The sequence below is a fragment of the Lutjanus erythropterus genome, chromosome 2 (genome assembly GCF_056507025.1).
Source record: "Lutjanus erythropterus isolate fLutEry1 chromosome 2, fLutEry1.hap2, whole genome shotgun sequence".
NCBI classification, from domain to species: domain Eukaryota; kingdom Metazoa; phylum Chordata; class Actinopteri; order Lutjaniformes; family Lutjanidae; genus Lutjanus; species Lutjanus erythropterus.
In genome coordinates, this window is record NC_139318.1 from 15,458,416 (window position 1) to 15,474,709 (window position 16,294).

Consider the following 16,294-nt stretch of genomic DNA (forward strand, 5'->3'; position numbering starts at 1 on the left):
CTAACGGCTTTCAATCATTAAAAGTAAAACATTCTAGGTAAGTCCAAAGGGTTACAATGGCCTCAACTTGTTATTCTAAGTCATTTTCACAGGCACAGGCAGGAATCAAACCCATGGCCGCTGCTGAGGTCCAATGTCTTTGTACATGGGCTGCACGCTCTACCAGTTGAGCTACTGGGGCGCCCATTCAAGGTGCATTTTCAAGCTTTTCCAGCACCTTACAGCTCTAGTCATTGTGTATTTTTATATATACTCAAAATAACCATTTCACTTCTTTATCACATTAATTTAAATGTTTTTGTGCCGTTAACAACCAAAATCATGCTTCATTCTACAGACAGGTGAAAAAAATTCAAGGAAAACACAACAAAGTTTCATATTTCAAAATGTGTCACCTATCTGTAAAGTGAAGCAGAGCCTGTAATTTACATTTCCAACATATCTGTAAGGCACTGCCAACTCACAGAAAGTTTGGTATTTTTGAATGATGGATTAAGTAAACTCTTATAAGATTTTCAGATTCATCTTTCAAATGGAAAATCAATCTACTGTTTCTGCAAATACTACAGCTACTGACACATTTTTTGGATAACCCCTGTGTATTTATCAAACCCTGTCACATACTGTCAGATAGCTTTGTGAGCAGTTTGAATATGTCAGATAGTGAAGATGTATAATTTAAACAGGCATGTATTTAGACTGCTAGTAAAATGCATCCAATATATTACAAAGCAGGTCTCGACAATAAGGGTTGCCTGCTTGCCTGGTGCAAGTTAAATGCCATACTGGGCTAGTAAATCTAGCAAAAGAATTAAACTATTTAGATTAGATTATTATGATCCACTTGCCTAGCCGGGCAAGTGAAAAAATCTAATTAACGTTGAACCATGCAACACCCACCTGATGTAAATGGGAGTTGTTTGGTAGCCCTGTTGTCCCTGGAATGCTCCGTCCATGCTTCCCATGGATGTTGTTAATGGCAGGTGACTTGGCCACTTTGGGTCTACCTGGTCCTGGTCCCCCTCCCCCTCCTCCAAGCCCTCCTGCCCCACCTCCACTGTTAATGCCGCTGGAGCCAGGAGAGCTTTTGCGCTTCTTGCCCTCCAGGCGGCCGTCTGAGGAGTGGTGGCTGAAGCTGGTATGGTGGTCGGATGAGGACTGGTGGTGGACAAAGGGCCCCAGGGAGAGGGTGGAGTCACTGCTGTTCATCACCACGCTCATGCGCTTGATGGACTCTGCGGGGCTGCCAGAGGGAGGACCTCGCACCGGCGGCCCTGAGGAACCACCAGCTGAACCTCCAGAAGGCTCGGCCTTGAGGCTGAGTGAATTGGTCCGCACAGTTGGGCCACAGTTGAGCCCCACGCTGTGGACTCCACTGTGGGAGGAGGATAATGACGATGAGGATGAAGGACCTAATGAGCCGTGGTGGTAGGTGCTCCCTGAGCTGCCGACATTTGCACAGTTCTTCTTGAAGGAGGAGGAGGAAGAGTAGTTGGCATTAGATGAGGATGATTCAGAGGGCCCGTGGGATGAAGAGAGGATTGAGCTGTTCTTCCTCTTCTTTCCCGAGCCTAAGCTAGTGCTGCTACTGTTACTGTTGGCTCCACTGCCACCCCCACCAGTGGAGTTGGGAACAGGTGTGGAGGAGCCAGAGGACATCTCCTTGGGTCTGAATGACGATGACTTGGTAGTGCTGCTGCTGCTGGAGGAACGGGACTTAAGCGCCCGGCCTGAGGCTAGGGAAGGAGCTGAAGAAGAGGATGAGGATGAGTGGGCAGAAGGCATCTGCGGCGACGAAGACACTTGTCGGGCCTGCGTAATGCCGTAGGCCGGGTGCTCAGCCCCGCCCTGTGGGGAGCTGCGGGCATTTAAGGTGGTCCCATAGGAGAGCACGGACTTGCCCTCGTAGGATTGGCTATAAGGAGTCTGGGGCAAGGTGGCAGGGGGGCCCAGGAAGCCTGAAGAGGGAGTGCTACAGTGGGAATTTGTGCTTGTCCTATGGGTAGGTGCAACGGAGGAGGAGTTCTCCAAGGCCAAGGGGATTTTTCTGCAACAAGGATAAATACCATTAATTATTATATTAATAAGTCAAACATATGGACCATAAAAAACAACAAGTCTGATTATTATGTCTCTCAACTAAAATAAATCTGGGGACTCCCTAAAAACTTTGTGTGGTTTTGCAGGAATAGCAATGCATGTTTCGGCAAGCTCTGTGACCATCAGCCAGAGTAAATACAAACAGTTTGTTTAATGAATGTCTCTCCTTCTGGTGTGCCACATGGGAAAAATATGAACAGTTGTCTCTGGCAAGAGACACCTTTCTTAGTAAACTGCATCATATTTACACATGTGGTGTTTGTGGTGATTTTACACGTCAAAAACATTCTGATTTGTGGAAGGTTTGCCATAGTTTAGTTTGGTGTGAAAGTTTATTATTATTATATTATATTGCACCGCTCAGTGAATTAGATCCCTTGTTTCATACACTATACGTAATGAACACCAATGTTGCTGTACACTGCAATCTGATCTTTCCTGATGTATTTTATCCAGTGACTCCTGGTCCTTTTCTCATCCGGGAAGCAAAAGAACGAACAAGACCCATTGTTGTGTGGCTGCGTCCCGGTACAGAACAGATCATCATAAGCATCATAGCTTCAGCGGCTAACATCAGCTCTTGGAAGGAGAAAATCGTAACTTCACTTATGCGACTTCTGAGTGTGTAGTCTTTATAATTACGAATCTTCAAATGTATAATTTATGTAATTTTAGTCTTAAAGTCTAAATTTTGATTAATTTTTCTTTAAAACAAACCTGTTTTATTGTTTTTTTAATCTGATGTGCTTTTGACAGTTTTTTCATATATTTTTTCTGTTGTTTTTATTCTGTGTGCCTTTGCCTTGTTGCTTTAATTGTTTTGATTCTATGTGTTTATTCTTGTCTGCGTTTGTTGTTTTTACTATTTGTCTGTCAGGTTTTATGCCTATGTACTCTGTTAAGAAATTTAGGTTGTTGTTGAATATGACATGTGACATATAAATACCTTCATCTTGCCTTGCCTTATCCTTCAACAGTTTTACAACAAACTGAATTGTAAAATTATTGATAAATAAGTTGATTACTGTTCATACTTTTTCCAAAGTAAGGTCCTACGGTGGTTCACGAGATGAGGAGAGACTTAGCCTCTCTATTGATGCAAAATACTCACTTACACCGACATGAGAATACCGACCCCCCCATCTGAGTAGATTTTTGTTCTTGGGTGCAATTTAGTCCATCTAAATGTCAACATGTTTTAGCACTATTTACTGAGAAATATTTCCAGTAAAATGTTATGATGGTCAATTTGGGAATTTATCAACAGTCAGGTGAAAGTAATTTGAAAATCTGCAGGGTATTCTAGTTGTGGCTGCAGTTGTGCCAACAGTACAAGGAGTATCTACGCAAGTCAAAATAAAAAAAATTAAAGATCAACTCTGTTTGAATGTACAAACAGAGTGAGGTCTGTTGTGTGTTTAATCTTGGGATTAAGGCACACAACACATCACCGCCCCTGGGTGAAATACCAAGATTGTAGGGAGTCTCATTTAATATGAGTTGGACAGACTTACTTCCACATCTGAGAGTTGACATGCTTGTCCATCATTGTGGTTAGGGCACATCGCACTCTGTCCCATCGCCGGTCAAAGGAGTAACAGCCTCTCCCAAACAGTCGACTTCCAAACGTACAGTACTGGCGACAGAGAGGGGGCACCAGTTACCATTTTTTGGTAATAACATAATTGTGAAATACGCTGTAAATTAGTCAAACTTTTAAAAAGACCAGTGATGTTAAAGGTCACTTACAGCTGCCGGTCGAGGGTGATAACCTGAATAGTGACAGTCCAGTTTGTCAGCGCTGTCCTCCCGCTCCTCGTTCTCTCCCTCATCACTGGAGGGTCGGGAAAACCCATCAGGGGTTGTTTGGGGATGGTGTGGTGATTCATGGACTACTGCAGGGTCTCCGGGGGTACCACCTCCGTGACTGCTGTTTAGTCTGATGGACAGAGAGTGTTGCTGTTTATTTTCACCTTAATCATAAAACTGTTTAAAGGAGCCACACAAAATTGTGTCAAATAATGAACTGCAACTGTTTATTTCACCTCTCAGTTATTAAGTCTAGTTTACTTGGTGCCACCACATGCAGCACATACAAAAATACAGGAAAAAATGAAGATGTGGAGCAGTACGTACCTTGGAAGACCAGGACTGTGAAATTTGGGCTTGCCAACTGGCAAAGGCTTAGTGGCATCTGGGGCGGGGCCGTTGCCATGAGAGACCTGGTGAGCGTCATGGGCAGTGGCGGGGTGGGAGGAGAGGTGTGGGTCCCTGAGAGAGGGGTTTTGCTGGGAATGGGGTTGGTGGAGTTCTCTCTCCCTCTCCCGCTCCCTTGCTCTGTTCTTGTGCTCCGCCAGCAGCGTGTCAAAGCGCTTCCTCCGCCCTGGCACCGCCCTCCGCTGGCTTAAGGAATGTGTCTGGTGAGACAGTGGACAGAACAAGCATCAGTATTATTGTGTATCTGCTCAGGTTCATGAGTGACAACTTTGCTGCAAATGATAACTATCCTATAAATAAAAACTTATAGGACAAGAATGTGCAATACAGCTCCATCACTGTCCAATAAATGAATGTGCTACACTATCACACAGGGTGACATGTTCCTTTGTTGCAGTACGCTGAACACAAACTCTGTGGTATATTTTGTTTCAAAGTGTCTCACTGCCAAAAACTAGTGCATCAATTCTGCAGGTGAAACTAATCCCCAAATAATATTTATTCCTCTCTGCGTTCCTTTTCATAAGACCTACAAGGCCCATCTGTTCTAAGAAATTATTTATTGAGACAAATTGTAAATTAAAATATCTTCTTCTAACAAAACAGTATTGTACTCAGTAAACAGAAGGAAAGTTTTATTTATGACAGTGCCTCCTACAATAGTGATTACAGGGTGTTAATTCTTGGTTCTGACTGATAAGGTTAGTACTGGAAATTTGATTTGTGCAATGTATATGTGGGTGGGCAGTAAAAAATGCTCTTAATTTCCAGTGCTAATTGCCACAAAGGCATTCTTAGATACTGCTCAGTGATTTGAGTCCCTCTTGCATTACCGATTACTCTGTAACGCCTTACATTAATCTGTACTTGGTAACATAAAGAGTGCTCAGGTTACTGCCAGTAATCACTTTTATATGAAAGTTTGCAGGTGATGTCATGCTTTAATCAACACCACAGGGGTTGACAGAACAAGTCCTACAAACATTGTCAGCCAGTTGCTGCTATGGGGAAACAGCCACACCTAAGATTGATGCTTAGATGTTGCTTTAACTAATTAATACTTTAATCATATGCATTAAGAACTGAATAAATTTAAAATGTATTAATCAATAATTAATCAATAGTCTAGAATTGGCAGTGATTGCTCCTCATTTGACATTGTTTCGTCTGGCAGAGGCATTTGTTGAATGAGGAAACTTAACTTAAAATGAGAAAAAAGAGAAAAAATAAAAATGAGAAGAAAATGAGAAACAAATGAGAAAACAGTGTGTTTTGTATCTCATTAATTGTTATAATGACTAATTTATGATTTGATTGCTATCATTTTAAACTATTGGTTACGGAAAATGCACAAAATTTGCAACCCTTTTACTTACACAAATAGGGAGGAAAATTAGAAACAAACAAGCCCACTTTAAGGATTTGGTCCATTAATTGGATTTGCTGACAGCAACCAAACTGTAGAAAATTGCCAGATTTATGTTTTAAATAATACACAATTTATATAGCCTAAAATACACATCCAAGAGACTGGTTACCTTGCATGTTAGGGATCTTGTGCATGGTTTCCGAGCTGTTATATCCACAACGCCACAGTGGATGTCTGGATTGAACTCACGTTCTGAAGGCACAGGAGAGGAAGACTGTTATTTACATTGAGACACACCTGCTCTGGTAATTTGCTTAATTGTAAATTGTATTATGTAAAATATTAGCATCAAATCAAAGACAAGGTTCAGATGTATAGGACAGTATCAAAATACTGTATGTCATAAACTGTAACAAAGTAGTTTCCCTCCGATTCCTTTTCCAACTGACCTGCCACTTTCTTGTTAAGGTGGCGTCTGCTACTGGCATTGCTGCTGCTGTCCTGCTTCTTGTCCGAGAGGACTGAGAGGTGGCCCTTGCCATTGGGAATCTGACCCGGGGCCAATAATGGAGGCTTTGGTATGGAGGGACAGTTAAGGCCTGGTTTAAGGGCTGATGATGATGAGGAGGAGGTGGTGATGGTGGTAGTGTTGGAGCTCACAGTGGTGCTAGAGGAGGATGTAGAGGAGGATGAGGTGGTGGCAGGGGCAGATGGGGCCTGCACCAGCTTAGCTGACGAGTCCACCCTCAGATGCATCTTCTCCACCTTGACAGCGGGAGTGAGGCTGGAAGAGAAGGTTACAGAGATGAAGAGGGCAACAAGGAGGAAGCTGAGAGTTAGCAACACAGAGCCAGTGAGAAACACATGGTAAGAGACAGATGTGCACATATGGATGGGGCTGGGAGGACAAAACATAAATCTAATATGATCCATCATTTATCAAAACATCATCAAAATGAAGTACTTTTCTCTGACAGACTCTAGTTGAGTTTGATAACAAATAACACAACCCAGCATTTAAAACTCTTCCTCGTTTAGATGGCAGCCTGTTGACTTGCTAAAGAGGAGTCAGAGTTGAGGAAATATTACTGAAAAGAGAATCTTAATAAGATACACTGCTCAAGATGATGTGAATAAGCTTTGAGAGTTGGCAGATTTCAGGATTTACAAGATTGTTTGCATTTTCTAAAGAAGAAGCGTGTGAGAGCTGGAAGCTGCATCTCCCAGTCTATGTTTGTGTATCAATATGTACAACTCTGTTTACACTGTTTACAACACAGGTGAGTTACTGATTGAAATGTTCTAGCAATGTCCTGAGTTACTCCCAATCTTTGGGACTGACCCACACTCAATATCAATAATTTAGGCTAATAAATCCAGCTTTGAACCAGGACATTCAGTATTTGGACGAAGTCGCTTGTGAAATACAGAGGTGTGTAGGAGGCTAACACAGTTATTTCAATGTGTAAGATACACCAACCAGGCAAAAACATTATGACCACCTGCCTAATATTGTGTCGGTCTCCCTTCTGCTGCCAAAACAGCCCTGACCCATTGAGGTATGGACTCCACTAGAACCCTGAAGGTGTTCTGTGGTATCTGGCACTAAGATGTTAGCAGCAGATCCTTTAATTCCTGTAAGTTGTACGACGGGGCCTCCATGGATCGGACTTGTTTGTCCAGCACATCCCACAGATGCTCGATTTGATTGAGATCTGGGGATCTTGGGATTTTGAGGCCAAATCAGCACTTGTTGTTGTGCTTCTCAAACCATTCCTGAACCATTTTTGCTTTGTGTCACGGTGCATTATCCTGCTGAAAGAGCCATCAAGGAATACTGTTTCCATGTAAGGGTGTACATGGTCTGCAACAATGCTTCGGTAGGTGGTACGTGTCAAAGTAACATCCACATGGATGGCAGGACCCAAGGTTTCCCAGCAGAACATTGCCCAAAGCATCACACTGCCTCCACCAGCTTGCCTTCTTCCCATAGTGCGTCCTGGTGCCATGTGTTCCCCAGGTAAGCGATGCACATGCACCTGGCCATCCACGTGATGTAAAAGAAAATGTGGTTCATCAGACCAGGCCACCTTCTTCCATTGCTCTGTGGTCCAGTTCTGATGCTCACGTGCCCATTGTTGGCGCTTTCGGCGGTGCACAAGGATCAGCATGGACACCCTGACTGGTCTACGGCTATGCAGCCCCATACGTAACAAACTGCCATGCACTGTGTATTCTGACACCTTTCTATCAGAACCATAACTATTGAACCATAACTTCTTCAACAACAGTAGCTCATCTGTTGGATCGGACCACACAGGTCAGCCTTCGCTCCCCACTTGCTGCCAAATATATCCCACCCACTAACACGATGAAGAGATAATCAGTATTATTCACTTCACCTGTCAGTGTACATAATATTATGCCTGATCGGTGTACATGTACATTTATGTAAATAAAAGTATCTGATCAGTACCAGCACATACTTAATATTAAAAGGAAAGTTAACCCCAAAATATTTTTTTTCTTTGGCCTGTGGTGCTATTTATCCATCTATACTGTTTCAGTGTGAGTTGTTTTGTTTTGGAGATATGTACTGCAGAGAACCAAAAAATACATTTGATAAATTCTAAATCACTGTCTCAAAACTGTGTGCAACAAGGTCTGTGAATTATCCTATGTTGGTTCCTAGAGCAAAACAGTGCTTGCATTTTAGTCCCACCATATGGGAGAGAAGATAGAAATCTCTATGGCTGGTATCTCCATAACTCTGCAACTCGCACCACAAAAATCTAGATGGATAAATAGAACTACTAGTCCAAATGTGACAGGGTGAAACTTACATCTTGTCCGGCTGGATCATTCTGAAGGGTGCAAAGGGGGGTCTTCGCTGGATGCCTGGCAGCTTCTCTTTGGCTGGTTTGGGGACTTTAGGAGTGGAGGAGGAGGAGGACGTTGAAGAGGAGGATAAGCTGGATCCAGGGGTGGAAGGTCGGCCAAGGATGCCTACATTCCCCACTCCAGCTACAGACCCTGAGCCCACCCCAGGCCCAAGTCCGCTGCTGCTGCTCCGGTTCCTGCCCGACACAGGGAAGGACGAGGTGGAGGCTGGTTTGCTGGCCGAACTGTGTCTTCTCTCTGGGGCAACAGCATAAAACAGGCTGACATTAAAACAGAGCAGTTAATTCAATTAGATGATTATAATTAAGCGTCAAAAAGCTTTAATCAAACACTATAACATGCTAACCTATGTGGGTAAATGTGACAATAATTGGCCCATGAGTCAGGAGAAAAGGCAAGACACGTGGGAGCATAGAAATCTTCCTCTGACAGAAGTGAGCGGGTTACCTCGACAACAAATAAGCAGCATTTGTGATTCATGCCAACTCAGCCTGAAATAGAAGCGGCCAGCAGGTCAAGAGCTTCATTTCCTGCCTGAGCTTCTTAGAACAGCTACTGTGCAAACTGATAAAAGGCTGTATGACAGCAGAAAAGGTTAGGGTGATAGGGAGTTGTGGATGGAAAGACAAAAATAGAAGAAAGAAGAAAATGTTTATCACTAAGTACTTGCATCCAAAACTAAATATCTCTTCCTCTGAGGAAAATTTAAGTATGGCATGGTTTCCAAACATCATCAAACACTGGTCTCTTGTGTGTGCACCCACAATAAGCACAGAAGGGTTTGAGTTTTCAAAGGAGGCTCTCATCTTTTGCTATTTTTAGTAACAGTGTACAACAATGAAATAGCACACTCAAAATAATTTCATTGACATTTCCACTGCTGTTCCACAACACAGACTCATTTCATTACAACACAGACTCATTTCAGAGAATCTAGAGTTAATTAGGCTTTTTTTTTTAAATTCACAGTTTACTTCCACTTGTCTTTAATCTTGTATTGGTTCTACACTAAAATTAGTTACATTAGTTCACAATACTACTCAAATGTGAAGAGGAGAATCTACACATTTTATTACACTATTCTCACATTTTGTTACATTTATTTATTTATTTTTACACTATTTATCTGCTGCACAAATTCTCATACGGCCTCTGATTGGTGGACAAGTCAGGAAGCTAGGCTTTGACTGGTGGATGGCTGACAACCATGCTAATGACAAATATAACAGCTTTCAGTCTTGGATTTATCATTATGTAACGGTTCAGGTTCAATTTTCCTGAAACAGGCAACTGAACTGGGTGGTTACACACTTTTTTACAGGTATAATACAGATTAATGTTGTTGTCACATTAATGCAAATTCAACAAAAATATCACCATTGGGGGTCTAGATCACGAAATCTGATAAGATTTTTCTTCTTATTTCTACTTTAAGAGTCACACTTGAGGCCATATCTGAAGAGAAGCTTCACACCCATCAACTTCCTTTTTTCTCAGCTTTCACTTTTCTTTTCAAGATATTTCTACTGAGAAGAAAATAATTGGCATTAGGTATTCTAGTCAATCTAGTCTGTTTTTATAACAGAAATGTGGTAATGAAAGATGCCAACCATGCATTTACAATGCCTGTTAAAGAGGTTAAAAAGTGTTTGTATGTTCCAGTGACCAGTGCTCGACACAGACTCTGACCAAGTCCAGAGATCGAGAGAGATCGAGAGAGATCGAGAGAGATCGAGAGGGATCGAGAGAGAGAGAGAGAGAGAGAGAGAGAGAGAGAGAGAGAGAGAGAGAGAGAGAGAGAGAGAGAGAGAGGGTTTGGTGATGAGCTGAGGAGACTGAAGGTTAAGGTGACCCTTGTGTTGTCAACACTTTGGCGCATGAGCAAAGCAGCCAAAGAACGAGGAGGGAAAAAAAACACCAGCAAACATGATGAATGTAAGAGGATACAGCTTCAGGAGCACTAACAGGTTTTGACAGAAAGTGTCTGTGTCGGCAGCTAGCTACTGCCATGAGGTGGGGGCCTGGTTAGCTAACCTTTTACTGGGCTAACTCCTTGGTGTAGCTGGGAACTGGGCCGTGGGCCAAAGCTCAGTCTCAGCAGGTGATCTGCAAACAAGCTTGTTGCTGCAGAAACAGTGGAAGAGATACTAACACACATGTGCGCATGGGGCTGCCACTCCCTCAGCCTCCAACACACACAAAAAACCCCACACACCTTCAAACTGCACAGCTTTCTTCCAATTTCCCTTTTAAGACAGAAAAAATGCTTTTAAGAGTGCCCTCTTCTCACCTAAGGGCCTCTCTCTACACACCCATTCACAACACACTCCAGATATCCTCCCTCCCTCTTCTTAGAAGCTTTTCTTTCCCTCCCTTCCTCATTCCCCCTCCTTCTGTCTTGTCCTGTCCCAGTCAGTCAACAGCACACCCCGCACACAAATTCACACCAGGAAACCCCAGCGTGAAACTAACAGCACTTACGCTGAGAAAAGAGAGCCAACACCAGCGGCAATGGAAAAAGAATAAAAGAGGAGTCAAGACAAATGTGGGGGTGTGGGTGAGGGGGGGACAAAAAAAAACAGACACAAGGAATAGGAGGAGCCTAAATATCCTATTTCACACTGTCAGACACTTGGCTCAGTGTAAAGGGGAATCCCTGGCTGTGGGAGTGAGAGAAAAACACAAATATACAAATGTGATGGCCTTAATACCATCTCCACAAGCTCCATGTTCAAGGCGTAGCGTGGCCCGGCCTCTGTGCACTATTTGTATGACAATTATAACCTGCAGTTAAAAAAAACACTATGTTTAATGCTATCTAAGCTATCTGAGTTTAAGGTGCATGAACCAAAACTGTGTGTTTGTGTGTGTTTGCTCAGTCGAGGTGGTGCGTGAACGTCTTTGTTCACTGAGTTCATAAATGAATGCATAAAGCGGCAGCTTCCCGTTCTGCGGTGAGCGTCACCCCTGCTGGGATCAGCCTCAGCCGAGAAGCACACACACCTAACGGGAGACAGATGGACTCAAAGAAGCACACTAAAATCATATTGAGACCATCTCGATGGTGCTGAGATCAGTGCCTTTGCCCCATGTTAGCACTACATGGGGTCTTCCTTCAATGACATCAGAGGGAGGAAGCCGGGAGGAAAAACCACAGCAAGAGCACCTCTACTCTGCATGGCCACATATAGAAGCATAACCAGGGAATTTCACTTGGATTTGGACTGTGCCGGTGTCGAGCTGAGACAATTAGTCAATCAACATAAGTATTCTCTGGCTTCAGCTTCTCAAATGTGAGGATTTGCTGCTTTTCACGGTTTTATATCACTGTGAAAAATCTTGGGCTGTTGTTCACAACAGAAATAACACATTTGAAGACATCACATTAGGCTCTGGAAATCCATGATTAGCAATTTCTGCTAATTTCTGACATTTTTATAAACTACAGGATTCATTGATTTATTTTTTAAAAAGTCAGATTGATCAACAATTAAAGTAATTATTAGTTGCAACCTTTTTTGCAGTGCTTACAACTCCTGCTTCAATGGAAGTCAAGGGAGGCAACATTAGCTTCTCATTTAGCAATCTGCATAATTTACTCACTACAAGAATTCAGTAGCATACAGGTGATGGTGGGCAATTTTAGTTATTGGAGATTCATCAATCTGATCAACTGAGTTGAAATCAGTACTGATGGAGACCTTATCAAGTGGATTGTGCGGCTGGGTGATATGGACAAAAGCAAAATATCAAAATATTTTTGAACAAATACCTTGATATCCACATGTATCAATCCTGGAGGGATGACTACTGGTGCTTTCACAAAATATAAACACAATAAGATTTTAGATAAACAATCATCGGTCATGTGGATATAATGACTAACGTTCAGGCCACACTGGTGTACCTGTGCTTTACGGCTACCTCACTGAACTGCTGCGGCTCATATGCCTGTGGTGTCCACACAGTCAGTGTTATCTTTCTACACTGAGTTTGAAGAAAAAGTTTTGAAGAGAAGAAACAAATTGTGACCAGAAAGCAATGTGATCCCCCCCCTCATTCAGAGAGAAAGAGGGAGGGAGGGAAGGAGAGAGAAAGACAAAGAAAAAAAGGGCACGCTAGAAAAATACTGCGCTGCACCTGATTTCTTCATGTCTGTGACAATATTCTGTAACTGAGTAAAAGGTGTCATGTTGCAGGTATGATGACAATATGATTATCAACAAGTCATTTTCACTTTCTACTTTTGCAGAGAAGCACTTCACGCATCATGCAGAAAAAAGGTGAGACACCAAATCTCTAGAATACGCATGGCCTGTTCGCATGTGTACCGAAGTGAAAAGCAAAAGATTTCGCCATACACATGCACTGCTCACGCAGTCAGCATGGCCCGGGCGTATGTGGATAAAAGCAATACTATAATAATAATAACATAATAATAATAATAATAATAATAATAATAATAATAATAATAATAATAATAATAATAATGATAATAATAATAATAATAATACAACAGCTACAACAGTCTGGTAAGTTCAGAAAATTACATCACTTTACTGTGATACAGCCTTTAAATCCAGCAAAAGACGACACATATGCCATATCACAATATAACAGTATCCAAAATCTAAGACGATATTGAGTCTCCCATCACGATGTTGATATGTTGCCCAGCCCTAGAAGATCAGATATCGGCCAAGCGTGACTGATCCACAGCACAATTTTATCATCACATGCTAGATAGATTTAGTGTTTCTGCTGTCATTTACATGCATGGGCTGGCTGCCAAATCTATCTCTGGACCATATTACTGTTTTGTTTTTCATTATACACAAGGTATCAGATTGGTACTCTGTACTGGTAGATGCCCCAGGCCTAGGAATAGAAATTGGTATGGGGAGAGAAAGAGTCAGATCAGTTTAACACATTACAGACACTGTGCTCACAAAATATAAAAAATGAATGTACGACTGAATAGACAAATGACGGCAAAAACCACTTGATTGTACATGGTTTTACTCCATATATAAGACTGAGGACAGTCTTCATTCACAGTACCACCCTGGTAAAGATGTACTGCAGCCACCTGCTGGGATGTTGTCAGTGCTGTTTTACTTCATGAACACTGTAGTTCCCTCCAGAGTTTGTCTACTTCTCATTAAAAATCCCCAAGCAGGTATGACAATTCAACCAGATGCCTTAGTAAGTAAGCAATAGTCTGGTTTGGACAAGCGTGTATCTATATTGTTTAACAGTGTGGGAGGAGTCCCTTCTTTGAGTGTTGTTGACATGGTAGTGAAGACAGCTCCTCCAGGAGCCATGTGCTCTTATACCTCCCTCTTGTGGCTGACCTTGACAACTGTAATTGCTGTCACACTTCATGGGGAAGGACTGCCAGTGAAAAGAATTCATTGACTACAATTCAATACACATTTGGGACACAAAAGAGCCAAATTATAAGAGGAGAATGATAGAGATTCCAGATGCCGAGCGTAAAACAGGACAAAAAAACCTTGATGTTAATATAAGCCAGATTAAAGCCATCAGATTCCACACACAGACTAATTTTAACTTGACAGACTAACATAAATTCTTTCTTTAAACAGCCTTACATAACAGGACATGGTAGGTGTCACCCTAACATGCAGCCTTCCTTAACATTTCAAGGAAATGAGTTTGGGAGTGAACAGACAGCTTATTTCTTTCAGTGACTGTGGGCGTTTGTGAACTTGTCGTGAACACTGTCAAGTTTAACAAGAGCCACAGTGATGCAGTCACTATATTCACAGATCTATAATACATCCAGTTACTTAAGCGCTCTAGTCAGAGATACAGCTTAACCGCTATGTGGCGGAAATCTGTGCACTGAAACGCACATACATACACATACCCCCTCAAGTATTAACAGAGCCAGAAATCTGATATGTGCTTGCTAAAAAAGTACATTACTGCAAAGACCCAGAGAGCCACATCAAATATTAACAGGGGAATTGTAAACACACACAAGTGAGACAGTGAGTTAAATAAATAAATAAATCAAAGTCTGTGGCGTCCCTCTCTCAGGTTACTGTGTGGAGAGGGAAAAGTGGTGGGGGAATACAAAGGTGGAGGAAGAAAACAATACCACAAACCGTGTTAATGTGAGAAGTATCAGCATATCTTGAAGTGGTATATGGTGCCTATAGGTGGAAACTACATTGTTATATGTGTCACTGATCTACTGTTCCACCTTCTTGTATGGGGTCTATAGGTCAGAAACTCACAAAACTAACTCTGCATCATGTTTAGAGCTGAAATGATAAGTTGGTTGATTAAAAAGTTGTCAACTACTAAATTAATTGCAACTGTTTTGAAAATTGCTTAATCATTTGGAGTCTAACTAACAAACTAACTACTAAACTATCAAAATTCTCTCATTTCAGCTTCTCAAATGTGAATATTTAATATATGTTATTCAAAATATGAATGTCTTTGGGTTGTAGACAAAATATGACATTTGAGGTCTTTTAGAAACACTTAACATTTTTCACCATTTCCTACATTTTACAGATGAGAGAACTAATCAATTGATTGAGAAAATGGTTGACAGATTGATTGATGATGAAAATAATTGTTAGCTGCAGCCCAAATCTGACTTTGACTATATGCATACACATTTGTGTATGTGTGTGCTTGCATGACACTTACCGTAATGTGCTTGGAAGGCTTGGGGCTTGACTACCTGACCACAGTGGTTACACATCACCAGGTAGAAATCGTCCTGTGCGGGACACTGGCCGAATATGGGCATGTCTGTACAGAGGGGAAGAAGTAACCACACAGGGCATAAGTCAAGGCAAACAAAATAGTGCTACATTCACCTGGTGCTCCAGTTGGCAGCACACACAATCTACATCAAAACATTTCTCATTTTTTTGTCACAACACTGTGATATCTTGAGATTTGTTGTGCATGACACCGAGAAGAAAAGTTTGTCATGTCCTGAGTGAAATTCCGACTATTGTTCTGCACAACACACATGAAAACACATATACCCTATTAAAAAACACCCAAATATACCACTGCCTTGGCCCATCCCCACCACCCAAAGGAAATAATATTCTATTTATGCTAGGCTATTTACTAGGGGTGGAACAGATCATTGCTGATCCATGCAGATCGCTCCCCGCTGATCAACTAGCATGTGATCCAGGAACTAAATGAAACCATCATAATGAGAAATGCAGTTTTATTGTTGCTGTTACTTTTTAAAGTAACAAATCCCAAAAATCTTTATAGAGATTTGCAGTGAAAAGATGAGACAGATGCACACTGTGTTTTACTCTGCAGCACATCTCTGTGTGGCAGCAGAGTCTAAAATAAGAAAGGGTGCCTGATTTAAAAGACGTCACATTTCTTCTAGCGCATAAAATCCCCAAAATGACTTTGAGCATTTTCAATGGTGTAACTGGGAAACTGGGCTTGCGGTCGTCATAGAATTGATCGTGATGTTTACCATCACTTTGGCAATATCTGTTGTCTTCACTTCTACACACAGTTCTGCTCAGCTCAGCGGAGCAGCTCTGTCTGTGACTCAGGCCTCAGTGTTGAGTGGTTATTACTCGTGACTTCACAGTGTGTGTGCTCACACACAGAATGGAGCAGAGGAGAGACAGGTAAATGACAGTGTTAGGCCAGCACAGGTTACAAATTGGCTCAGGAGTG

The 16,294-nt window shown here is 42.0% G+C and overlaps 1 protein-coding gene across 1 annotated transcript in view; it reads right to left on the reverse strand.

Moving 5' to 3' along the window:
• Positions 1–16,294, reverse strand: part of atxn7 (ataxin 7) — a 44,462-nt gene that overhangs the window by 2,109 nt on the left and 26,059 nt on the right. Inside the window, exons 5-12 of the mRNA XM_084729474.1 lie at positions 15,278–15,382; positions 8,530–8,824; positions 6,136–6,470; positions 5,856–5,938; positions 4,237–4,517; positions 3,850–4,039; positions 3,615–3,736; positions 901–2,047 (exon numbers count right to left, since the gene is read on the reverse strand). Of these exons, the coding sequence (XP_084585600.1) occupies positions 901–2,047; positions 3,615–3,736; positions 3,850–4,039; positions 4,237–4,517; positions 5,856–5,938; positions 6,136–6,470; positions 8,530–8,824; positions 15,278–15,382 (2,558 nt within the window). The remainder of the gene's footprint in view (positions 1–900; positions 2,048–3,614; positions 3,737–3,849; positions 4,040–4,236; positions 4,518–5,855; positions 5,939–6,135; positions 6,471–8,529; positions 8,825–15,277; positions 15,383–16,294) is intronic.